A 23,995-nucleotide genomic window follows, 5' to 3' on the forward strand; every position below is an offset into this window, starting at 1 on the left:
CCTTTGGTGACTAAAGGCTGGAGGAGCTGATATTTGGAGGTTGCTGTGACAGCAGAAGACGGTACCACTTTGGGGCTCTCTGTGTTCTTTGCTTCCCTCAAGCAGAGCTGCTTTAGGTGGCTGCTCACAGGCAAGTTCTCCACTGAGGGATAGGAGGCTGTGCCAGAAGTTAAAAGGGTTCGTTTCACCTTGTTGCAATAAATTATAGAGCAATCATAAATGATAGGAAGGAGCTTGATGAAGTGGGTGAGGAACAATTGATGGATTATTTTAGTTAAAATTACTTAGAGGCCAGTCCAACTCCCACTAAAGTCAATTAAATCACAACTGGATCAGGGCCAAAATGAGTCAAATTCAATTATGCCTTAACTGTAAACATTTGAAAGCACGTTACTGTAAGGTAGTTCAGCACTTAAATTACATTAAAGCAAAGGCATTTCTGAAACCCCAGCTGATTTTGTTGTATTTGTACAGCTCTGGTGAAACCCTTTTTCTGGGGGCTGGGACACAGGGACCTTTTTGAGTGGTGCCTGATCCCCACAGCACCTGCCTGTGGTGGAGAGATGGCTCAGACATTGATAATGGGGATGGATTTCTGTCCCTCACTGACTCGCTGGGGGAGCGATTGCATCACAAGAGGCAGCAAAGATGTCTGAGAGGAGCTTGTAGAAATCCTGGCGCTGTTTCATCTAATTGTCAGGATTTAGGGAACTTACTTGTGTAAGTATCAGCTCATAAATTAATGGAACTCTCACACGAGCTAGTCTCAAAGCTCTGTTGCTCATGGGTGTTCATCTGTGTCTCAGCTGAGCAAAGTACAGCATCCAAAATATTAGTTACAAAGAAAGAACCTACATGATAAAAAGATGGAATTATAAATAATTCAATTTGTCAAGTTCAACCATATATGGTGGTGTTTTCACAAAACTGGGCAGATTATCTTTTAAACAGTTTTTCACAAGCCTCATTAAAGACAATTTCTGTATTTTTTAATAAATTCGGGATTGATCCTTTTTGTTCTGTCTACAGGATTTCTCTCCCTGTTCCTTTTCCAGCAGGGCCAAGGCTCCGAGTTGCAGGTTTAGGATTTCCTGGCTGGCATTTGTCTGCTGGGGTTTAACTCCACATCCCAAGTGCCATCCCATCAAAACCTTGGGATGTGGGAGGCTGTGTAGACAGCAGGGAATAGCTGTTCACTGGGGTCATTCCCATCTCCAAGTGAACTAAATTCATCCCCACAGATAGACGAGCTCCCAGTTCATGCCAAGCTCTTCTGGAGGGTTGGGATCAGTCTGGTTTCATTTCTGCCTTTGTTGCAGTTGTGTTAAAATGATCTTTTTTTCTGAATAAATTTGAAATCAGGCTACTGCTTAATTTTGAATGGCCTCATCAGGGGAAACTGCACACAAAATGGGTGAAAACCGTAATGTAAGGCAGAGGATAGAAATGTAGGTGCCACAAACTCTGTGGCTTTACTGGCTTGCCCAGGAACTGGTTCTCCAACAGGAAAGAAGCTACTCCATGTCTGGATAGTTATATTTGTGTCCTTAAGAGAAATTTCTGAACTTTACAATTAAAGTCTTCAAAAACCCTAACTGAAGTATCTCCCACATGACAGTCCAATAGTGCTTGCCGTGGTAATTCAGAGAAGAGTTTATACACTGCCTACATGTGTTAAAATGACAGATAGGCCTGATCCTGGTTTTAATGATAGGACATCTCTCTGACTCTGTGAGAGGTCTTTGTGGGGGGTGGAAGTGCTGGACGTTTGCAGAGCAGTGAGAGGACAGAAAATGGGACACGGGTGGGAATTAAAAAGCTCAGTTTGGCTGCTCGCCCAGCTGGAACAGGAGTGCTGGGGTGTCTTAGAGCTGTACCTGGCTCAGTGGACTGGGTTTTAGTCTCAAAACTCAGTTTGGTAAATTATTTCCTTTCCTTTTTTTGCTGTTTTTGTAGGCATTTGGCTTTTTTTTCCCATCCTTTTCTCTTTTCTATGCCTTTCTATTAATATCAGGATCAATTAATAGCTTCCACTGACACATTCTAAAGAGCTTGCAACTATGAAATAGCAATTTGTCCTTTGGAGAAGAGGAAAAGTGATACCCACCCAGCAGCTTGAATCAGGAAAAAGGGACAGAACCATGATAAACATTGGTACAGGATTTCCATGGCACATTCTCAACTCAGAAAAAATACTGGCCATTTTCTTCCCTGTCAGTGAACAAAAACACCACCAATGAGACACTTTGATAGCAATAGGTGACTGTGGCTTTAATATGTTTGAAAAAGCTGATTTCTGTGATCCATGCCTTATGTCTCCCTTCTTAATATTAAGATTAGTCATGTTACAACTTGCAAAAATGCATTAAAGTGGGTTGACAGATATTTAAAACCCCAGCTTTGCTGTTCCCTGCTTCCAGATACTGCCCAGCACAGCTTTGGCATGAGGGCTTTGACTCATTAACTCCCCAGTGAGCTCCAATTTGGTGTTGCCTTTCACAAACCAAACCCAGTCATAATGCGCTTTCCTGCTGTATTTATCTCTGAGTCTACGCCTGCAAAGTGAAAATGGTACTTTCCTGGAGTAAATTATGGGATAGAAAATCCTTTTGGCAGTGAAGGTTGCCCAGAACACTTTCATTCATCACAGCGCCTTGACGGCAACTTCGCTGGAAGAAAAACGTTTCCTTCAGGGGAATTACCTTGGGAAAACTCCCAGTATTTCCTAGGAAACAGAGCTGGTGATGAATTTCTGAGTACCTCTGGTGTGGTTTTCGAGGTGTCCTGTGCAGTTGGACTCTGTGACCCTTGTGGGTCCTTTTTAAGTCAGGATATTGTGTGATTTTGACTCCTTGCTGAGCATTTGCTGAGGCACATCCCACTTGCCTATGAGATATTCACCGAGTATTTCTTACATATGGAGTAAGTTATCATAGAATTGCCGCTGCCACCCAGTGCTGCTTTGTTAATTAACTGAAAAATCCCCCCAGAACTTAAGTGTTCATTTCCTGGTGCATGGCTTTAGTGTAACTTAAAATGCAGTGGACTCTTAATCTGTCTTCTCAAAATGTTTGTTTTCCCCAAAGCCAATCATGGCTCATTTGCCTCCAGTAATTGATACCAACATTGGAAATATTTGTCCAGTTGTCAAGAAACTTAATTGAAGTGTTTGACAAATTACTGTGTCTGGTTAAACTGGGGCCAGTTTTCACACTGGGAGAAAATTCAAGTACACACCTTATCTAGTTTGTCTCCGTAAGAATTGTCTTCATTCAGGTGTCTCACTTGTTACAACTCTCAGTAAACAGCGAGGCTTTGGTATTTTCATGCTGCACATGATGGCAAAACGCTGCTTTTCTCAGCACCTCTTGATTCCCCTCCTGTCCCCACTTATTTACTCCTTGAAGTCAACAGAAGTTTTGGGTGTGTAAAAAAAGAAAAGGAATTGCATCAGACAGCAAATATATCAGCATTTTCTGCTGAGCAGCCTGGGACACGCCGTGGATCTCTGACTGGAGCCGGGATTCTGCAGAGCCCCATGGAAAAGCTGGGAGCTTTGCAGGTGTTTTGGCCATGCCTACTTGGTTTTGTCCTTGACTTAATGTATGCCATGGAGCTGTTACATGCTCACTGAATTCCTCATCCTTCCCATTTTTTAAAGAAAAGAAGTGTTTCATTACACACTTAGGTGAAAATCCTTCGCTAAGAAATGCAAGAGAAGCCCAAAGTAATGTGGGCAGTGGGGACTGTGTATGTTTAACATGAGGATTAATTAAGTACAAATAAAATTCTTCAGCTTATTCCCAGCACAGTGAAGTCTGTAGGAGGGAAGAGACTTCCCCACAAATCACATAAAATAAGTGTTAAGACAAAGCTGTTTTGATTACTTTGTAGGTATTTCAACTCATTCATCACCAATTTTTATGCATACTTTGACTCTTCACTGGATTTTTACACTCTGTCCATGCCCTGTGGGGTTTTCAGATTTGCTCTTTCACTGCCTTCCTCCCCTTGAGCTTCTTCTCTCTCAGCACAAACTGCACCTGAGAACGTTTGAGTTCAGGCCGAACTTTCGAACCCGTGACGTCAAGTTGGTTTGGAATTAGGCAGAACCAGTTTGCCCATCCCTCGCTGTAAAAGGGTTAAGCCTCTAAACTGCTGAGAGCCAGGGCAGGGAATTATGAAAGGAGCCCCTGTTTTATAAGCATTTGTGTTGCCAGTGCTTGAATGCCCATAATAAGTGGGTTGTGCAGTGATTAATGACTGTGTTTTACACCCTGACGATGGATGGTGTGTCTCATTGGAGGAGCCATTTATTTTTATTCAGGTTCCTCACCCAAGCAGTGCTGGAAATGAGATGTTAATGTCTTGGTGGGAGTGTGTTTTGTTCTCAACAATTGCATGAAAGGTGACCCACAGAGAGGAGAAAATAATTAATAATGCCTTTTTCTTGCCTCTTTTTAATATGTGCAAAGACAACTCACATAATTATTTTTTTACATTGGACTTTTCGAGATTCTTGTTTTGTTCCCTCCAAACTGGGAACAAGTAGGAAGGTGTTGACATTCCGAAACTATAAATTTCAAAGGGGCAAAATACTCAAGTGCCTTAAATTCCATTGGTCTTTTTTTTCTTGTATTTTTAATAAAGGACTAAAATAATTTGAAATCTTTAGGTATTTTGAGCCAATTCTTGTATTGGATTATAAGTTTCTGATCTTGCTTTAGGTTCAGCTGCACTTTTCTCTGCACTATGTCATTGTGTACATGTAAAGGAGGTGGTGGTTGAGTGTTTATTTTAGAAGTGGTTGGAATGCACAGACCAGACACAGAATTCAACATTTTATTAACAAACTATACATTTATATCTGTATGGATTCAACATTGCATCCATCTAATGACAAGATTGTCATTTCTGTAAAATGGCTTAAAGAAAGGAGGAAAAGGATTTAAAAAGCACTTTTTAATTAATTTGAGGAAATCTAGTTCAAGACAGTGAAACGAGTTGCAGTGTCCAAGAAAGTCTTTCCTAAGTTCTACATAAACTGAAAATCCTTCCCAGCAGATCTCCTGGGATGGAATCAGAGCCAGCTCTGGGCATGGCATCAATACTTCAACAGAGAGTAAAACATGAGGAGGATGTTCAAAAAATATTCAAATTGAAACTGTTTTTTTCATATGGGCTTCACCAAACCTGAATTAAAGGTTCTCGGAATTTGAAAGATCCCTCCAAATTATCACACCATTGTTGAGCAAAGCAAACCAATTCAGGGAGATGGGTCAGAAGTGTTGGTTGTTTTGCATCATAGAGCAGTAAATGCCAATAATTGCCTAAATTCTCTGGACAGTTTAATATTACAGGTGGGGTACAGCCCCTCTTTCAAAGCTTAATAAAAATACTGGGAATGTACGGATTCTGTCTGCTAGAATTTCATCCCAACAGCGCCCCATAAGAGTCTGGGAATGGTGATATTTGGGAAACATAAAAAAATATTCCCTGCAGACTCATTTAGAGCAGCAGCATCATGTTAAAATTGGCAGCCACAGCCGATCTTGGGCAGAATAATTTTCTTGGGTCGGGAGAACTTTCGAAAATTGAGTTGAAAAAGAGCTATTTTGGTTTGAAAAACCACGCGCTGCATCTGTGCCGGGTATTGGAGGGGTTCCCGTGGAAACATCGAGGGTTGCACAAGAATAGGACATAGGCATGGCTTCCAAATTAGCATATATATTAATGGCACATTAAGGGATTTCATAATCCTGTGACACAAAGGAGAGTTCTCAACACAGGCCTCACGCAATCTATTAATGGGCAACGTCTGCAGCAAGACAAAAACACCTCTGCCCCCCTTGTGGCTGCTCTTGGAGTCCTTTCCAGCCCAGACAAAGTGCTTTGCTGGGTGTTATCTCCCTCATTTTGCATGTGGGGAGAACAGAAATCCAGTGGGATTCAGGGATTTGGCGGAGATGGAACATTAAGGCAGTGGCAGGATTGGAAACACTGTGCCCCATGTCCACTTTCCCCAAAATCTACACCAAGTGAGCAAATCTTTGTTCTTTTGGTGCTTTAAGGGGCAGGGTAAAGTTGGTGGGAATGTGACAATATTTCCATCAGCCTGGAGCTGTTTCTAGTGCGAGTGGGAGCTGCACACCCACCCACTGGGGGAGGGAAGAAAGGGCTGCATTGTTTTTTTGCCTGTTGACTTCTCTGATTGGTATTTAAATGAGATTATGGAGGCCCAACATACCTGTGGAACACAGTGACTCTGCATTCCACAGTGACAGGGCCATGGAGATTTGCAGGGAAATAGATGTGCTGATGGGTGAGAACCAAGGCTTGGACTCCAAACCCTCCAAATCTTAGACTGAGGGAGGGGTTCCCACCTGGATCCCTAAATCAGAGTGTTTCTATGGCACGTTTGCAGTTCTAGATTGGAACTGTCAGGAACAGTTGTGCTTCTAACATTTCGCCCATAATGGCATTAATTCACAGTTAAAGCTGGCAGAATTTGGGCACTGCTGAAACCTAATTCCATCCCTTATGATTAATTAGGGCCTGTCTCCACCCAAAGTTTAATCTTTATTTGTCTGGTGATGTGAAAACAGTCTCCTTGGCTGACTTCCTATCAGAACAAAAAAAACCCTGCAGGCTGATGTTGGACATGAGAGGGGGCTTGTATTTGGAGCTTGTATTTGTAATCCCAGAATGTTTTGGGTTGGAAGGGACCTTAAAGCTCATCTAGTCCTACCTGCTGCCATGGCAGGGACTCCTTCCACTAGCCCAGGTTGCTCCAAGCCCTGTCCAACCTGGCCTTGGACACTTCCAGGGATGGGGCAGCCACAGCTTCTCTGGGCAAGAGGAGTTCAGGACACCTAGAGCTCACCAACTGGAATTTCTGGCTCATCCTTCTCTCTGAGCTGTGGTGACTGGGAGAACCTCGTCATTGCTTTGCTGACACGGACGTGGTTTCACACCTCCAAAGCACTTTGCAGCTTCCAGATGGACATTTTTCTCATAGAACTGCTGGGTTTGGATGTGTCCTTTTAGGGACTGCCCATTCTTGATACATTTTCCCAGCCTGCTTTTTGAGATTGGATGAATTTCAGTAAGAGTGAAACTTGCCTTGTGTTTCAGCTGAAAAAGCCCAAAATGCCACTGACGCTGAAATGAATGACCTGGGCCTTGGCTACTACAAATCAAGCTGGAACAGATAGTGCACCCTGACTTAGAGTGGGCTGAGTGGCTGTTTGGAGTCCTTTAGGTCCTTCTCCACCAAGAAATGGGCTGTTCTGGTTGTTGAGCTTTCACCCCGTGCTCTGCTCACAGTGACAGGTCACGTGTGATGTGCTGCCTGACAGGCTCTTTCCACAGTGTCTGTAGGACTGAGCACAGCTTTCCTTGTCCTCACTCACTCACTCCTGGGCCACAGGGCAGGCTAATTAAACACAGTTTGCCTGGAGATGGGGGTGTAACCCTTGGGAGTATCCAGCTCCCGGTGTCCATATGGAGCAGCTACGGCTGCAGGTGTGTGGGGGATAAACCATGGCTGAGGGGTCTTGCAACATCTCCAGCTCATGATTGACTGTACACAATATAAATAGACCTGAAGTTAAGGATGCTGCTTCGGGGTTGAAGTTGCCAGCACTGATTTTTATGTTCCAGAATAGTTGGCAGAAAAGTTTCTATAAACTGGAAATTCAGCTGTATTTTTTCCTCCATCCAAAACGTGAAAGCTTAGCTGTCCTTTTTGGGTTAAGGTTGAATAGAGGGGGTGACATGGGTGTGCTGTTACTTGATGTGAAGGGAGTAAAAATAGCCATGCCCTGTGCTGGTGGAAGCTGTGACATAGTCTTTGTCAGCTTATTCAACCGAAGAGATCAGGTTTTGAAGGAAATGCTGTTCCAAGGTGCTCTAGATTCTGATAATGGGGCTTGAGCTTCCTGGAATAACTCTGTGATGTGCATTATGCTCAGCTTTGTTCCCCGTCTCTGCTCCTTATCCAGCCACAAGAGCTGGGTTAAGATCACTGATCTAATTGGCAGCCACAAAGGACGGGCAGGCTGTGAACAAAACCTGCTCATGTATCATTTGCATCCTTCTAAATTGCATTGTTTGTGCAGCTGTTTGGCCAAATTGGCCACAGAGTTTATTTTTGTCCGTAGAGAAAACAGAGATGAGTTTTCTTTCTGCTGGGGCAGATGCAAGATCAAAGAATCATATATGCAGCTCAGAGAGACCAACCTCTCTCCTAAATGTGTCCTGATGGGGGCAAGATTATTAATAAAGCAACCCTTGAGATGATAAGCCACAGTTATAAGAGGCAGAGGCTTTGCCAAGATGTGACAGGTCCCTTTCAGGTTAACAGTGGGGCTTGCTGAAGTCTCCCTTTCATTTCAGCCAGGAGGAAAAGAGGGGGATGTCTGTGTATTTTAAACACTGATTTACTATTCTCCTGAGAAGAAAAAAGCATTTTCCAAAAGATCCATCGGGCAAAATTTACACAGTGCGGTGTTGGGAAACAATTGCACTTTCTTCCTTCCCATGTGTCACTCAGCAGTGTGTTTTAGAGCTCGGAGCAGGAAGAGGTGGTGATATTTATGGGCAGCTCTCTGCTGGAGCCACACAAGGGTGGGCTTGAGAAACCTGAAGAGTGCTTTTGTGTGCACAGCCAGTCAGCTGGCCAGGGCTGGTGTTTGCTTATGGATGTTGTGATAATAATTAACAGAGCAGGAAGTGAGGGGCTGATTGATTTATGCGCTCATGGCATTGTGCCTTTGAACTTGGACAGAAACTGTGAAATCCTGAGAGGAGGCAGATTTATTTCTCAGATGTGTGAGGATGCAAGAATGGCCATAATGTGTGAGCCCCAAGCCCATATAGACTCGGAGCTTGGGTGGTGGCCAGGCAGGGTTGCTCAGGGAGCCACAGAAAGCACAGAACATGACTTACCCTTCCATTAAACTCCACCCTCTCAGTTCTGATGAACTGTTTCCTGATCCAAGTCCAAATCTTGCTCCCTGACCAGTGACACCTTCTGGACAGAGGATTGGACTTGGCCTCCTGTGTTGCTCCCCAGTGCCCCTGATGTCTGGTCATGTCTGTCATCAGGGAAGACAGAACCTTGCTTCACCGTAAGCTGAGATACCCTGAGAGTTGTGTCATCCCAGTGCCGTGTTCCTCCTCCCCGCCAGGAGCCAAGACCAGACTCCCTGTAAAGCCATTCTGTCATCCTTTGGCTACTCTGCTTGTTCAGTGTGGGTCCAACTGGTGATGAGTTCTAGAGCTGAGCCTTATCCTTGGGAATGGAGGGTACTCTTGGCTGACGTGTTTTAATGTGACTCAATCCAACAGAAGGAGCTTCAGGTTGACACTGCTTAATGGAGCCCAAGTGTCCCTTGGTACAGATCTGGTAGCTCCTGTTCCAGGAACTCCCCTGCCCTCCTGAGTGCTGTCATTTGTGGGGATGTCCTGGTGGTTATTTCCCTGGGACTGGTGTGGCCTTGTCTTAGAACTCCCTTGGAGTCCCACCAGTGAGGGTCTGGAATGGAGATTCACTTCCAAACCCACCATCCCTTGGGAGCTGTTTTCAGCTCTGATGGCCTTGGGCCCATATATCCCAGTAGGACATATTAGGGCAGATCTGCTTGTGTTCAGTGTACCTCCTTTCCCACTGAGTAGGATTTAAAGGAATCATCAGCTAAAGGTGAGGAATACCAGACAGATTCCCTCTATGTAGCCTCAGACAAACAGCAGGACCTCTCTGAGCCACGCTTAGTTTGGCTGGAGGGTGTGGGTTTGAGTCAAAGGGGGCACCCACCCAAAAGGCAGGTTGTCATTTGAGTACGTGGAGCAGAATAATTCAGAATAGAGTAGTGGTGTGTGTTCTGATTCATTCTGCACTGATGAAGCCACATTTGCTGCAAAGGATTTCTGGAGTACTGGCCAAATAGATTCTTTAAATGCTTCTTTAAAACAAAATAAATCTTTATGTATACATTTTCCTCTTCACTGAGGATCTGACAAGGTCCTGGCACACTCCCCTGCTTGACAGACAGCCTGGAAGAAAGGTTGTGTGTGCAAGGACAGCAACCCATGGCACCCAGGTGGAGCTGGCTTATATCCTTCTGGAAACTGGGAAGAAACTCAGCAGCTGAGCATTGCTGGGATACCAGGGAACCATGGCACAGTGACAGTCCCAGGACAGCAGCACAGCCAGGCCTTCTCATCTCCTCCTCCTCTGATGGCCCTGAACAAAGGCAGCTGGTCAGAATGGTGATCACCAGCCCTGCCAGGAGAGCCCTAGTGCCATCCCTCAGGGATCTGCCAGCCCTGGAGGCACTGATGCGGTAGGAGAGTTTTGGAGTGTGGTTTTAGAATAGATGCTTGCCCCCCATGCAGCCCTGTGTAAGGCAGGGTGTTCCACATCTGCCCTGGCAGCAGGGAATGGGATGAGTCTCAGTCAGGGAGGGGCTCCTCAGTTGTTCAAGGCCAATTACTTACTGTGGTACAGGGCCTCAAACATATAAAACCCCCCAATGTGAATATTAAATGTCATTATTAAGTCAGGATAATTACATTAGTAGTTGGTTTTTGTGGAGGCCTGTGGCACACACCTCACACCCTCCAAACTTACTCATTACTGTTATTATGTGAAAGTTGATACACTGCTAATGGGGACAGGCTTAAAGAGGAAAACCTGGATCTCACAGGTGGTTTTGAAATTAGGCTGAACTCAACCACAGCTCAAAGTGCTCCAGAGCCTGGAGAAGGGCAGCTGGAGCTGTGTCCAGCTCCATCATCCCTAGGGAGCCGTTCTGGAAGTTGCATGGGGAGAGATGCTTTGGGGAAGAGCATCTTTTAATTTAATGTTTACAGATACCAGTGGTTTTGTTTGAAACTGAGTGAGCTGAAAACCTACTCTCTCAAAAAACTGATTGAAGAGAGAAGGGATTGTTCTCTTAGGGAAGGCAAAACAGGACTCCTGGATGAGCCCCAACTTTTTCCCAGCTGAGAAACTGACGTCAAAATGTACCATTTGATCAGATGCCACTTATTTCTGCCACTCACACTTGGCTCATACAGAAGGTGCAGGTCCTGAAGAACTGGCCTTCAGTCAGAATGCCTGTAGAAAGGATTGTTTTAGCTGTGCTAAAATTAGCTGCACTCATTTTCTTTTTTTTTGTTTTCTGTGTTCCTTCTGTGGACACACACAGGTGAAATCCTGGCTCCACAGCAGCTCATGGGCATTTTGCCATGGCCACCAGTTGGGTCTGGATTCTTCCACAATGGGGAGAAACCAGTTGCTACCCAGCAGAGTTTTTGCTGCGTTGCAGATTTGCATTTAATTTTTGCAAGACTCTTGGTCCTTGTCGGGCTAATGGGGTTCATTGCAGTGAAAATAGAACGTGGTGTGAATGTACCTGCAGTCTTTGGTTGAGGAGCAATTAAACTTTCCTCCAAGGAACCTCTCTGATGCTATTTTGGAGCCCCAGCAGCGTCTGTTCTTGTTCCAGCTGTGCACTTAAGATTTCAGGGTTGAGAGCTCTGCTTTCCTGTGGCCTCCATGACATGATTCCCATGGAAATTTTGTCTCTGTGCATTTGGACTGAGTCTTGAAACTATTTTTGGAAGCTTTCAAAATGTCCCAGAGGTGTCCTTCACCTCTGCTCTTGTGTAAAGACTTTGGCTCCAGCTTAGCTACAACTGGTTTTCACATGTAACCAAAGAAAAAGAGAACAAGTAGAAAAAGAAACAAACCCAAAGACAATTCTCCTTTCTCAAAACAGGGTTAATTCTCAGTGACCGAGCTCTGCGTGCTGGAGAAGAGGAATTGCAATAAAGAGCATTTTCAAGCACTCCCAGTTTCAGGATTCCTATTTAATATGCAATAATCACAGAAAAATCTGATTATAGAGTTGAGAAATTGGCACCTGTAAAGGCTCTGAGGATCTCCTGCAGGTTTTCCAGCTATTCCAATATTCAAAGAGGTGTAGGAAGTGTAAAAGAGTATCTGAGGGTTGTCTTACAGTAAGACTGGAAATAATGAGAAGAGAATCAATGTCTGAACTGGTCAATACAAGGGTTCCTTACCTGCCACCACATCTCTGGCCAAGCTTTTTTGCAGGGGTGCTGAAAACACTGAAGTCCATACATAGGTATCACCCCTGGGCTGGAGGCTCAGTTGCCTTGTGGTCACAGCTTTAGGAAGACTTTGTGCCTGTGCCTGGACCTCCAGCCCATTCCAAGAGGACACGAGGAGTGTCCAGTCCTGGAAGCCCCTCTGTGTCTGTGTGTTCCCAGGGCAAACACCCAGGCCCATGTGTGGTGTGTGGAAGCTGTGGAGCTGCCAACACAGTGCTCACAGCCTCCCTGGCCCACCCCTGCCCAGACATCCTGGGCTCAGGTCCCATTCTGGGGATGGCTGAGAGATCTGTGTTCCCACCACACACAGGGCAGGCATCACCCTTCAAACATGGCATTCAAGTGTTAATGGCAGTGCTCCAGACTGGATCTTGGGCTGTTCACAAGGAGTCTGGCAGACCTGGTTATTGCCCTCCTAAGCACTTGTTCCTAAGGGGATATGAATTTACCTGGTATATTCAAAGCCCTCTGCTGTTCTCATTCCCGGTGCCTCTCTGTCATTACCAGGGTGCTTGGTGGAGCACAGCATTGGTCCTGGGAGGAACCTGATGCAAGCTGATTCTAATAGTTAATAGAGAAGAGACCCTCATGTCTGGGAACTGCTCAGGGCCTGAGCCGGGTGCAGATGGAGCAGAGAAGGTTTAAATCCAACGTCAGCACAAACAGATGGGCTGGGGTCACACCTGAGCACAGCAAGGGCTTTGCTGCCCTCAGTGGGGTTTTTGATGGATGAGAGAGGTGCTGCAGGTCCATGTGGTGCCTGCTGGCTGAGGAAGCTCAGCAGGGGAGCACAGCCCTTGTGCAAGAGTCCTGTCAGGTCCCTGGTACGCCTTTGGCAGCTCTGGCAACCCCCAGCCAAGGCCAAGGAGCCCACTCTGACCCAGAGGACGTCCCGTGTCCTGGGCACACAGTGGGCACCTGGCTGTTGTCTTCAGCCACTTGGCTCCTGGGCCACGTTGAGTTTCTGGGCTGTACCAGCTCCCTGCTCAGCCCTGGCTCCACTGGTATAATCCAGCCAAGATCCATGAGAGTGGCATGGCTGGCAAATCCAAGCCTTTGGGGCTCTGTGGTGGAAAAAGGAGATGTAACACCCTCCCCACTAAAGAAACTGTGTGTGGTTCAACTAATTCTCAACATTTCCTTGCTTCCTTTGCTTTCTTTGCTTCACTCAAGGCTTGCTCCTCCCTGTCAGGAGGCTGCCTGCTCCTTCAGCAAAATGCAGCTCTTTACTAAATGAACTCAACTCCTTCTTGGTTTCCTTTTGTTTGACACTCAGGAGATGATGGATTTATAGACCTTCCTGAGTCGTAAGTTCATTTGCTTTTATTATTTGCCTTTCAGTGCAGCCCATTCTGACTGAGATTTCATTCTGCCTCCGAGCAGGGTTGACCTGCCAAGAGGAGCTGATCCATAAATCTTTCCTTCCTTTTGCTTTCTTTCTTTCCAAAACAGCATTAGCTGAGTTTGCCTGGGAGGAAAACTGTTCTGCCATTGCCGGCAGTCAAACAGTGCAACTAATTAGTGCTTTCCCTTTTCCCTTCCCTTTAGTCTGTGTCTGCTGGGGTTGAAATTAAGCCAGGGAGGAGGAGGAGGAGGGAGGGAAAAAGAAGGGGAAAAGATTTGTTAGAAGTACTTATTTTTAATTAAAACTTTTGCAAGGTGATTTGGTGTAGTGGTGGTGATACACACTGTGCCATATCTAGTGGTGAGAAGGAATTTAAAGAAAGCTGGTGAGTAGAGATGGCTTCAGGTTGGTCATCTGGTCTAACACCTTCTGGATGTTGCTGCTGAAAAGCAAAACAAGTGAGAAAAAAATCTCTGGATACATTAAATCCCAATATATTTATAGGACAAATATTTTACATATAATTAGGAAACAGGAGTCCAGGGTTCTCCCAGATCTGTGTGGTTTGAGTGAGTCAATTCATTTCAAGGTGGTGTGCCAGTGCTTAGTGTAGATCTATTATTCACTGCCCAGGGGCTGCCAACACAGATCAATTTAAACGGCAAAGCAAAATGTTTTCAGATAGTAAAAAACACTCTGCAGATCCAATGTCCTTTTTGTTTTTAGCTCTCGGTTGGTTCAAGCAGCAGACTGGCCAGATGTTGACTTTATGGAATGGACAAGAGCTTTCTTACCACTTGGAACTGAGGTTATTCAAATCCTTAAAAAAAGAACTCCAGGAAAAATTCTGTTGTTGAGGCAGCACTGCCTCAGATGTGAGCAGTGTGAAGTGTGGATTACACTAATACTTCCCAAGCATTTAGCAGCAAAATGAGCCCAAGACTACCCCAGGCCTTGGGGTGATTAAGACTATTCCAATAGATAAAACTGGGACTTTTCTGTATGAAGCCCCTGTCCCTGTGAAGAGCACTGAGACCTCCTAAGTCCTAAACCACTGGTGGATTCGGTGTTGCACTGGGGGTCTCTTGGTTGTTTTTGATGGAAACAATAACCCACAGGAAGTGTGTTCCTAGGGTAGCAAATTCCTCACTTTCTGGCTTTTGTGGGAAGCTTTTTGGTTTTCATGTGCAAAAGACTAATGTGGCAGGCCTGGAAAAGGTGCCCAGACAACAGTGCAGGTGAGTACACATTGAAACAACAGCTGGAACTGCTCGGAAAGGCAGGGATGGAAAGGAAAGAGCCCTTCACTTCCATTCATCCCACCCTGGGAGACAGAGCATGTCCCAACAGTGCTGAGCAGACAATAGCTCCTTGCCAGCATTTAATTTGTTGAAGATTAGGGAATTATTCCATTCTTATAATACCATGTCAGTCTTGAAATACCTTTGAACTCTGGGGGATGTGAAGTTTAGATCCAGCTCAGATTTCGCAGTGTTTGGAAGGCACGGCTCAATCAGGGTGAGAACTGTATGGATGGTTTAAGGGGAGTCATGTTCATGGAGACAATGAGCTGCCTCAACTTCAGCGGCCTCTGAATTGTGGGATAACTAGATCCAGAGCAGGACACTAAACTTGGGCTTTTTTCTTTGGGATCTAAAAGCTGCCTAGTGCAAAGCAGGGGTCAGGGAGCTCTGGTTTGCTCTGTCTGCAAGGAGAGTTGGCTGCTAAAGCATTGCCCCCTTTCTGACCTCGAGCTTCCCCTCCCCGAAAACATCTGCAGCCTTGAAGCCCCATTTTTCTCTAGATGTCATCCTTACTTGATGCCCCAACCACGCTGTGTCCTCCTCAGGCTGAGGGCAGAACACTGATCTTGGATAAGCTGGGTTGAACCTCAGCAGGAGATTTCATTATTTATGATGGTTTCTAAGAGCTCTGTCACAACTGTTGGTGTCAAACCATAAGCAAAGGTTTCTCTTAGGGACATGGATGATGAACAAATACATGACACTTGGTGTCAACAGCCTCCCAGATCTGTTCCCCACCTGGAGCTCGAAGCAGCTCAGCGGTTACAAACCACGCCTCGCGCACGAGTCGCGCAGCGGTTTCAGAAGGGCTGTAAATAAATTTGTGTCCTGACGTGGGCACCAAAAATAAGCCTGTGCTGAGCCTTTCTGAGTCTTGGGCCAGGGCACAGCTGCTGCTGAACGTTTGGGAAAATGAATCCCCTCATTCAGGTGCTCAACACTTGAAAACACAGACCTGAACAAGTGCAGTGTCATCTGCTGCTCTAATAATCGAGCACTGTCGGACCCTGCAAAAACAGCCGAGTCCTTGCTGCTGAGCGGGGAAGGAGCAAGGCAGTTCTTTTCATCCTCATCCTACTGGTTATTAGAAAAACAGTCTGAAGAGACTTTTCTCTTTGGTGAAGGCAGATCATAAGCTCTGGGACTACTGTAACTATCCTCCTCTCACTCCAAGCAGTCCCATGTGCTGCTGCCACGGCTTACAGGAAAGCAAATATTCCTGGTTGCTCTGATATCAAATAGCTTTTGCTGACCTCCCTTGAAGAAAGTTCCTTGCGAAAATCCTTTTGTCCAGAGGTTTCAGTCACTTATACCCTTACAGGGCTTTCTGAGCTCTGGTGATTTATTACTCCTTGGTAATTTTGTGTTTTATGGAGAGCCCTGCTGGAAATATACGGGGCTACAAGGGTAAAAGTATCAATTAACCAGTGCCAAAAGCCACCCATGAGCAAGGAGAGGAATGGGACAGGCTATGGGATACAGTTTGGAGGATGAACTCATAGAGGAGCAGGAGCTCCCCTGTGATGGGCAGGTTTGAACCAGGACCCCATAACAGCAGGATAAGGGAGTGTAGTAAGGCTGGATCCACTCCTTCAGGGAGTAAAGTAGGGCATCAGTTTTCAGTCTCCTTACTCAGAGCAGGGTGGAACTGAGATGTGTGAAGCCTCTTCTCTTAGATCCTCTGTGAACAGGAGCAGTGGTGCACGGCTGAGCCCCAGCTGAAGACGCCAACGCAGCTCACGGCTCCCCCAGGTACATTGTGTTGGAGGTGGCTTCAGGATTCCTGCAGGGCACTCTGGCAATGGAGGAGCCCTTCAAAAAGGGAAGAGGGGCTGGTTCTTCTTGGCATATTTGGCTGAAAGAGAGGAAATGGTCTGTTCCATTGGTGGGTCGACATATTTTTGTTATTCCAGGTGTCAGTGGGTGCTGACGAAGAGCATACAGGATATGGCAGCAGGCTCTGGTTTACCTTTGTGTAACTGGCTGGTGTCAGAGGGTGCAGAAGTATCAGAGAGCACAGGATTAGTAGTGTAAAACAAAGGACAGCGTGCTCTGTCCTTATTTATGGTCTTTGAACAGGCAGAGAGGTTGTAAATCAAGGCAGAGTTTCTGCCAGGTCCCTCAGTGATGCTGCAGATCAGCACAAATCCACAGAAAGAAAAGGTAGGTAAAGCTTTACACAAGCTAAATGTTGGCTGGGCAATTCTGATCTCATCTCTCAAGTACTTCCTTGGTGGTTTAAGTGGAAGACTTTCAATTCAATGGAAATATTTTGAGTTTTGGCATTGCAGAGATGTGGAGGAGAAAGGATGATTTAAGTTGCAGTCTGTCTAAACCCCAGTCTGTAGTCACGGTCATGCTCACATCCCAGTCTGTTGGGATTCACAGTGCTTTGGCAATAGTTTCCCGAACTTGCTTTGTAAGTGCCTGGATTTTGCACAACTTGCCATGGTTGTGGACAGAAGCAATGACCAACACTCTGTGGGATTCTTTGATCTCCCCTGAGCACCACAGCTTTCCTGGGACCTGGTTTCTGGGATCACAACCCTTTACTCAGGGAGGAGAGTAAGGAATACAGGTCACCAGCAGGCCAGGCTGGGAACTCCTCTCTTCCACAGTGAGGAGCTACTCACTGCAACAAACTCATGAGGTCTGTAGATCATTATTTTCATTAGTGGTGATTCATGGTGAGGGTTTCCCAATCAGGCCTGCTGGTGTAACACGTTCCTTTCCACAGCACCATTTATCTAAAGATCTCCAAATACTTTATGTACATTAAACTTTAATCCATGTTTTACCACCAGTGAAGTAGGTGAGGAGGATCATTTCCATTTGGCAAATGAGTGCAAGAAAGTGCCTTGCCCAAGACTCTGCAGGTTGGTTGCAAAGTTGTGGATCTGACAGTGAGTGTTTGTTTCCCATACGTGGCCCTATTTCCCTGCCCAGATTTTAAAGGAACATTTGATTTCCTGGGGCTAAGGCTGAGCAGGAATCAGCTACAGCTGTAAATCAGAAGGCCTGATATGATTCAGAACTTCCTCTAGAGCTTGGGATCTGGATTTGTCATCCCAGAACGGCCCCGACCTGAAAGGATTGGAGCAGAACTGGTTCGTTTATGGGGATGGTATCAACTAGTTGGTGTAAGTTGTGGAGTCAAGAGTCAGTGAAGAATTTTTGGGACCTATTCATCCTCATCTTCCTATATGGTCAGTGTGGACAATATAGGCTGCAAGTGTGATTCATGTGATGCAGGGAATGAGCTGTGAATTGAACTGTGTTGTCTCTTGGCTGGAAGGGGAGATGAGGTGACTTGCAAGTGAACCCTGTCCTGGTGTCCACAGGGAAGCAAAGTTGGGAACTGAATGGGGACAGATTTCAACATTTGCTTGAAGTTTCATCTCTTCTGGTAATTAGACGTGACTTCATTGGGGTGTGTTATAACAGCCCCTACAAAGAGAAAAACTAGTCAGTGGAAAGGCAATCCTTCCTTCCCTGGGCTGACCTGGCAAGACCCCCCCGCTGAGGGAAAGCTGTGCAGCTTGGGAGAATCACAGAGTAGGGGAGGTTGGAAGGGACCTCTGGAGATCATCCAGTCCAACCCCCTTGCCAAAGCAGAGTAACCTAGAGCAGGTGACATAGGAATTCATCCATGTGGGAAGGAACAGGCCAGAGAGGGGAACTGAGTTGCTTGTGGTCATTTGGAGGTGGTCCTGTGCAGGGCTGAGGGTTGGACTCCATGATCGTGGTGGGACTCTTCCAACTCAGCATGTTCTGTGATCCTGTGATTTAACAAGCGAATGACAGAGCCAGGACAACTATTCCTGTCTCCCTCCTGTCCCCAAGTGCTCCCACCACTTGAACACATTGCCACTGAAGTGACCTTTCTCCCCCTCTGCTTCCCTCCCTGCCAGGTTCGCCCTCTCTGCGGGCGTATCCCCTCATCTCTGTCATCACCAGGCAGCCCTCCGTGGTCCCCCCCCTGCTCCCCGCTGCCACCAGCTCCCGGGTGCTGCCAGCCCAGCCCTGCCCGGGCCCTGGGGGCTCAGAGCCCGTGGCCAGCGAGGCCCAGGGCAGCAGCGAGTCGGAGGCAGAGCAGCCCACGCCCAGGATCAAGAAGCCGCGCCGCAGTAGGACCATCTTCACCGAGATCCAGCTGATGGGCCTGGAGAAGAAATTCCAGAAGCAGAAGTATCTCTCTACCCCCGACAGGTAGGTCAGTGGCTCACAGCAGGATCAGGGATGAACAGAAGGGCTGCTCCAGCCCTGCTCAGCTGTCCCCACACTGAACACTCCCTGTGGATGTGCTGCTTTCTGGCTCCACAGAGAGGTCTCTGCATTGGCCAAGGACGTGGGCAGACCATAAAATCACAAAATGGGCTGTGTTGGAAGGGACCCTCAAGGATAATCAGTCCAACTCCTGGCCCCGCCCAGACACCCCAACAATCCCACCCTGTGCTCACAGCATTGGCCAAACACTCCTGCAGCTCTGGCACTTCACAGCACAGGGGGATGGCACCAAAGGAAAACAAAACTTTGGAACTGGTGAGTTTTTGATGAAGATTGAAGTATAACAACCTCATTCCTCCTTGTCTTACCTTTCATGATGCAGATTTCCCTAAATCATTCAAAGGTGGACAGCACTCAGTTTAACTTGCAGCTCTGCTGTGACTTGAGATCCAGATCAAACCACTCCTCACTGCCAGCCCTGGGTGGGCAAGGCTGAGGAACACTCACAACGTCCTCATGGGGATGGACCTGGCAGGAATTCAGCCCTCTGCAGTCAGGAGCCTCCTGGACCAGCTCAGACCCATGGCAGCTGCACGTTAGAGACTGGCTGCTGGGTGGCCAGATTCAAATTCAAGGCTAACTTCTCCTGGGATCACAGGTGACAGGAATAGAGCACATCAGTGGAAATCAGCTGTGGTGTATGTGCTTGGAGCAGGTCTCCAGGCTCAGAGGTACAGAGCAAGAGCTCTCTGTCTTTCCCACTCCTGCTGCACACTTGAAAAAAGATGGAGCCTGTCTTGCCCTGAGCTCTGGTGGGGGATGGTGTGTGTCCATGGCACCTGAGGGGTTAGCTCTCCAGCTGGCTGCTGATCTGGCTCCAGCCAGCACCTTGGGTAGCAATTCAGTGGGAAGGTGGTGTGTCCTGTCCATCAGCTTGGAAAACAGAGCCAGGGTTGCCTGGAGTTGACTTCTGCCTGCAAAGGCACAGGCAAGTTCCTTGTCATTTGAAGGAAAAGGTGAGTTCTTAGGGACTACTTGGTACCACATGGGCAAACCAAACTAAGAGAGGCTTTAGCTTTTTTAAAGGCTTTCAATTCTACTCTTCAAATTTAAATTATAGGGAAAAAGACCCATCCAATTTCTACAAAGTTTGTAAACCTAGAGGAGGTACAGGAAAAAGACCCATCCAATTTCTATGAAGTTTGTAAACCTAGAGAGGGTTTGAAAGGTACCCCAGCCCTGGATTTAAATTTAAACTGAAGATGGCATTCTCTGCTGCCTGTCACCAAAGCCAAGGGTCACAGCAAGACCAGATTTCCTGGCCATGGCCACCCTGTCTCACAGCAGAGTTCCTAATGCACTGACTCCTCACAGCTTCATTTCACAAGATGGTTGACACTTGCTGAAGCCCTTCAGGCTGTTAATTAACATTATCATGTGACTGTTCCTTGGCTTTGTACACGTTTGGGGCTGATGAGCAATTCCTGTCCACGTCCCACGTCCCCTGTGTTTGTTTCCTTGGGTTTCCAGGCAGTGCTGGTGACAGAGGTGTGTGGCAAGAGGTGGCACCCTGCTTGCAGGTAGTCAAAGAGTTACAGGACATGTGAACTAAGTCACCAAGAGTTGGCCAAGCTGTGTTTCTCTCTGTCAGCTCCTGGCTGGAAATGTGATGGCAAAGCAGTGAATTTGCGATCCATGTTCACTCCTGCAGCTTTTGGCCTGGACAGAAGGTTGTACCCCTGGGAGGGCACCTGGAGCACCTGGTTTATTGGTAGTGAGGGAGTGTGGTGTGACAGGGCAACAACTGCCAGATTTTGCTCTTAAATATCAGCAATGACATCTTAAATCAATGGGGTACAGACATTATGTGGTGGCATAACAAACCTGCAGGTCCAGAGTGATTCCAAAGCAGGGGAGAAGCAAGAATCCATGAGAGTGAGTTGGAGCCCAGGGAGGTGGTGTGGGGGATGTGGGTGCTTGAAAATACAAGTCTCGTTGCCCCAGGAGCCCAACTGAAATAAGAGTTTTATTATGAAAAACTCAGCCTTGACAAATGTGCTCCCCCATCCAAAGGCAAGGAGATATTTGCCAAGAAGTCACAGAATCCAGAACACTTTGGAATGTGGCTCTGAGTTGGAGCTGTCCCACCTGCAGGACTCATGTGACTCTGTGGGGCACTTTCCTGGTGTTGCTGAGGATTTCCAACCCCATCCCTTGTGCAATTCCATTACAAAACTGCCACATTCATGTGCTGTCACCTGTGGGGAAGGATCAGGAGTTACCCTGAGCTGCATTTGCCTCATATCCTGGGGTTTAATATAGAAATAATGAATGGCTTCACATGAACTTGCCTGGGTTGGAGATTTGTGGAGGATGAATGAGGATTATGGGTTGTCTGCCACTCAGACCCTGAAGCAAAACACACAAATAATGAATTCCCTTATAAGCCCAAATTGCCTACAATGGCAGAGTGCTGATGAAATGAATAGATTAAGATGTACTCCTGTTCCATTAGAAATGGGAAAGGATTATGATTTATGTAGGTAGTGAAGAAGAAATGTGATACAAAGAATAGCACTTTCAAAGGCAGACTGATGCTGGTGTCTGCTCCTACGCGTTTGCTTCAAACAGCAGAGGCCTGTTTTTCAGGGATGTGATGTCCCCAAGTCATGGGCAAACACAGAGTGTCAGCAGTTGGAGTGCAGCAGGTCTGTGTTTCCAAGAGGGCAGGCAAACCCCGTGACTTCTAGGAGGAGAAAAGGGAACAGAGAGTCTGAAAACACCTAAATATTCCTGTTTCTTCCATAGCAGCCTCTGTCTTTACATCCTAAATTCATGGTATTTACTGCTTTTGTGAGACTGTTCTCAAAACAACAGATCAGAGGACACTGTTGAATGCTCTTACAGTGTTGGATTGATTGTTGTACCTGGGATCTGAGCTCTTCTTGTCCTCTGTAAAGTCATTTCAGTGTCTGTTTTGTCTCCCAGGCTCGACCTAGCCCAGTCCTTGGGGCTGACTCAGCTCCAGGTGAAGACGTGGTACCAGAACCGTAGGATGAAGTGGAAAAAAATGGTGAGTGGTTCCTTGTCATGTCTCCACGGTCCTTAAAAACTAGTTGCAAAAGAACAGATTTGAAAGCTGAGCATCCTGTCAGTAATTTGAGTCTATTTATACCAAGTTTGGTTTTATTCTTGATCGTTTTTCCTAGAGATGGTCTCTTTTTTTAACGTGTTCATACTGCAGCATGTGTGGTGGGCAAGGGGGGACCACAGGCAGGAGAAAGGATACAAAGCAAAGGGGTGAAAGAAATGAGAGTAGAACAGAGGGAAGAACCAAAATATCTCCCTCTGCATTTTTGGCACTCCTGTGATCTCAGTGCTTTGGGATTGGTTCTGTGCACAGACAAAAAGGTTGTGTTGCTCTGCAGAAAACAGTGCAGTTTGGAGAGCTGATATCGCTAATTCCTGCCTTTCATCTCTTCTTTTCTCCTCTTTGTGGCCCTTTCCCAGTTAAAACCTTTTTAGAAAGGAGACCCATGCAATAAGTCCTGGTTGGGAACCACAATGCTGTGACATTCTCCAGTGGAGGTGTTCGTGAATTTTGATCTGGGAGAGGACATGCAGTTCTAGGCTGTTCCTTGGAATGTATGTGACAGTTACTGCCACTTCAAACCAATTTGGGATTAGCTTGGATACAGATCTTTGGCTGGAAGTCTTGCTGCTGCAGTGATGGTGTGAAGGGAGAGGGAATTAGACACAGGAACAGGATGGAGTTCAAGTTGATCCTGATGGTTCATCTCTTTGCTCCAGGTGCTGAAGGGGGGCCAGGAAGCTCCAACGAAGCCCAAAGGCCGCCCCAAGAAAAACTCCATTCCCACCTCGGAGGAGATTGAAGCAGAGGAGAAAATGAACAGCCAGGCCCAGAGTCAGGAGCCAGAGGGATCTCAAGCCCCTGAGGAGCCTAAACTGACAGAGGAGAAGCCAGAAGAAGCCTCGCTGGAGACAGAGAAATCTCCAGAACATATACCAGAACCCTCCTCAGAGGAGACTACACCACTAAGTTAAAAGGGAAAGAAAGGAGGGAAAAAGAAAAGCAAAAAAGAGATAAAAGAGGAAAACCAAAACCAAATATATATATGTATATATATATTTAAATATGTATGTAATGGTGTGTGTGTACATATATATATAAATATATATATATATGTAGACCTTGTGCATAAGTCTAAAGATTGGTCACTTTGTGCCTTTGGGAATCAGCCATCGTGGGCCAGGTGGAACAAAGACATCCCGTGGGAGTGGTGCCAACCTGTCCCTCTGGTGAGGGAGCTTTGGGATGGGGGCCTGAACATGATTCCAGGGAAAGCACATCTGGAAACCCAAGACAGCTCCTGGAGAGGTCCAGGGGAAGGTGGGAGGCAGAGGTGTGTGGTGTGGCTGGGCTGGAGGGCTCAGGGTGTTCTCTTGGCTTTACCCTTGCCCTGGAGTTGTGCAAAAGAACAAAGAGCTTGGCCTGGTCTCGGACCAGCGGCAGACAAGGAACGGGAGCTCCAATGGCACCATTTCCTCCTGTAACCAGCACTGATTTCATCAGGGATGGGCCCATCTTCAAACAACTCTAGGAAGGGGCTCAGACCCCCAGGTTTGCTTTGGCCCAGGGTGAGCTCAAAGCTTCCAAAGGGAGATCCTCTCCCGGGTCAGGATTCCAATTGCATCTCTCTGGGTTGTTTGGGTGCCGTGTCTGTGAATTTGCAGTGATCCAGGATTAAACTTGGAATTAGATGAGGGTTTGGATTTCAGTCTGCTCCAAAAGCTTTGGGATGCTTGGATCTGGGATTTTTGCTTTGGGCCCACTACTAATTTTTGTAGGTTTTTTTTTTTAAATGAACTATTCAATGTTTTCAGGGTTTGGGCAGGATGATGGATTTCAGAAGTTGCTGCAGAAAGTTGGTGTTTGTTTAAGATGTGCGCCAAGAAT

General features: G+C 46.5%; 1 protein-coding gene across 1 annotated transcript in view; it reads left to right on the forward strand.

Annotated features, from left to right (window-relative positions):
* BARX2 (BARX homeobox 2) overlaps window positions 1-23,103 on the forward strand; it is a 32,591-nt gene extending 9,488 nt beyond the window's left edge. The window contains exons 2-4 of the mRNA XM_017809455.1: window positions 18,702-18,999; window positions 22,006-22,090; window positions 22,828-23,103. Of these exons, the coding sequence (XP_017664944.1) occupies window positions 18,702-18,999; window positions 22,006-22,090; window positions 22,828-23,082 (638 nt within the window). The 3' untranslated portion in view covers window positions 23,083-23,103. The remainder of the gene's footprint in view (window positions 1-18,701; window positions 19,000-22,005; window positions 22,091-22,827) is intronic.
* The last annotated feature ends 892 nt before the right edge of the window (window positions 23,104-23,995 follow it).

Source organism: Lepidothrix coronata, unplaced genomic scaffold, assembly GCF_001604755.1.
Source record: "Lepidothrix coronata isolate B3197 unplaced genomic scaffold, Lepidothrix_coronata-1.0 Scaffold27, whole genome shotgun sequence".
In the NCBI taxonomy this organism is placed as follows: Eukaryota; Metazoa; Chordata; class Aves; order Passeriformes; family Pipridae; genus Lepidothrix; species Lepidothrix coronata.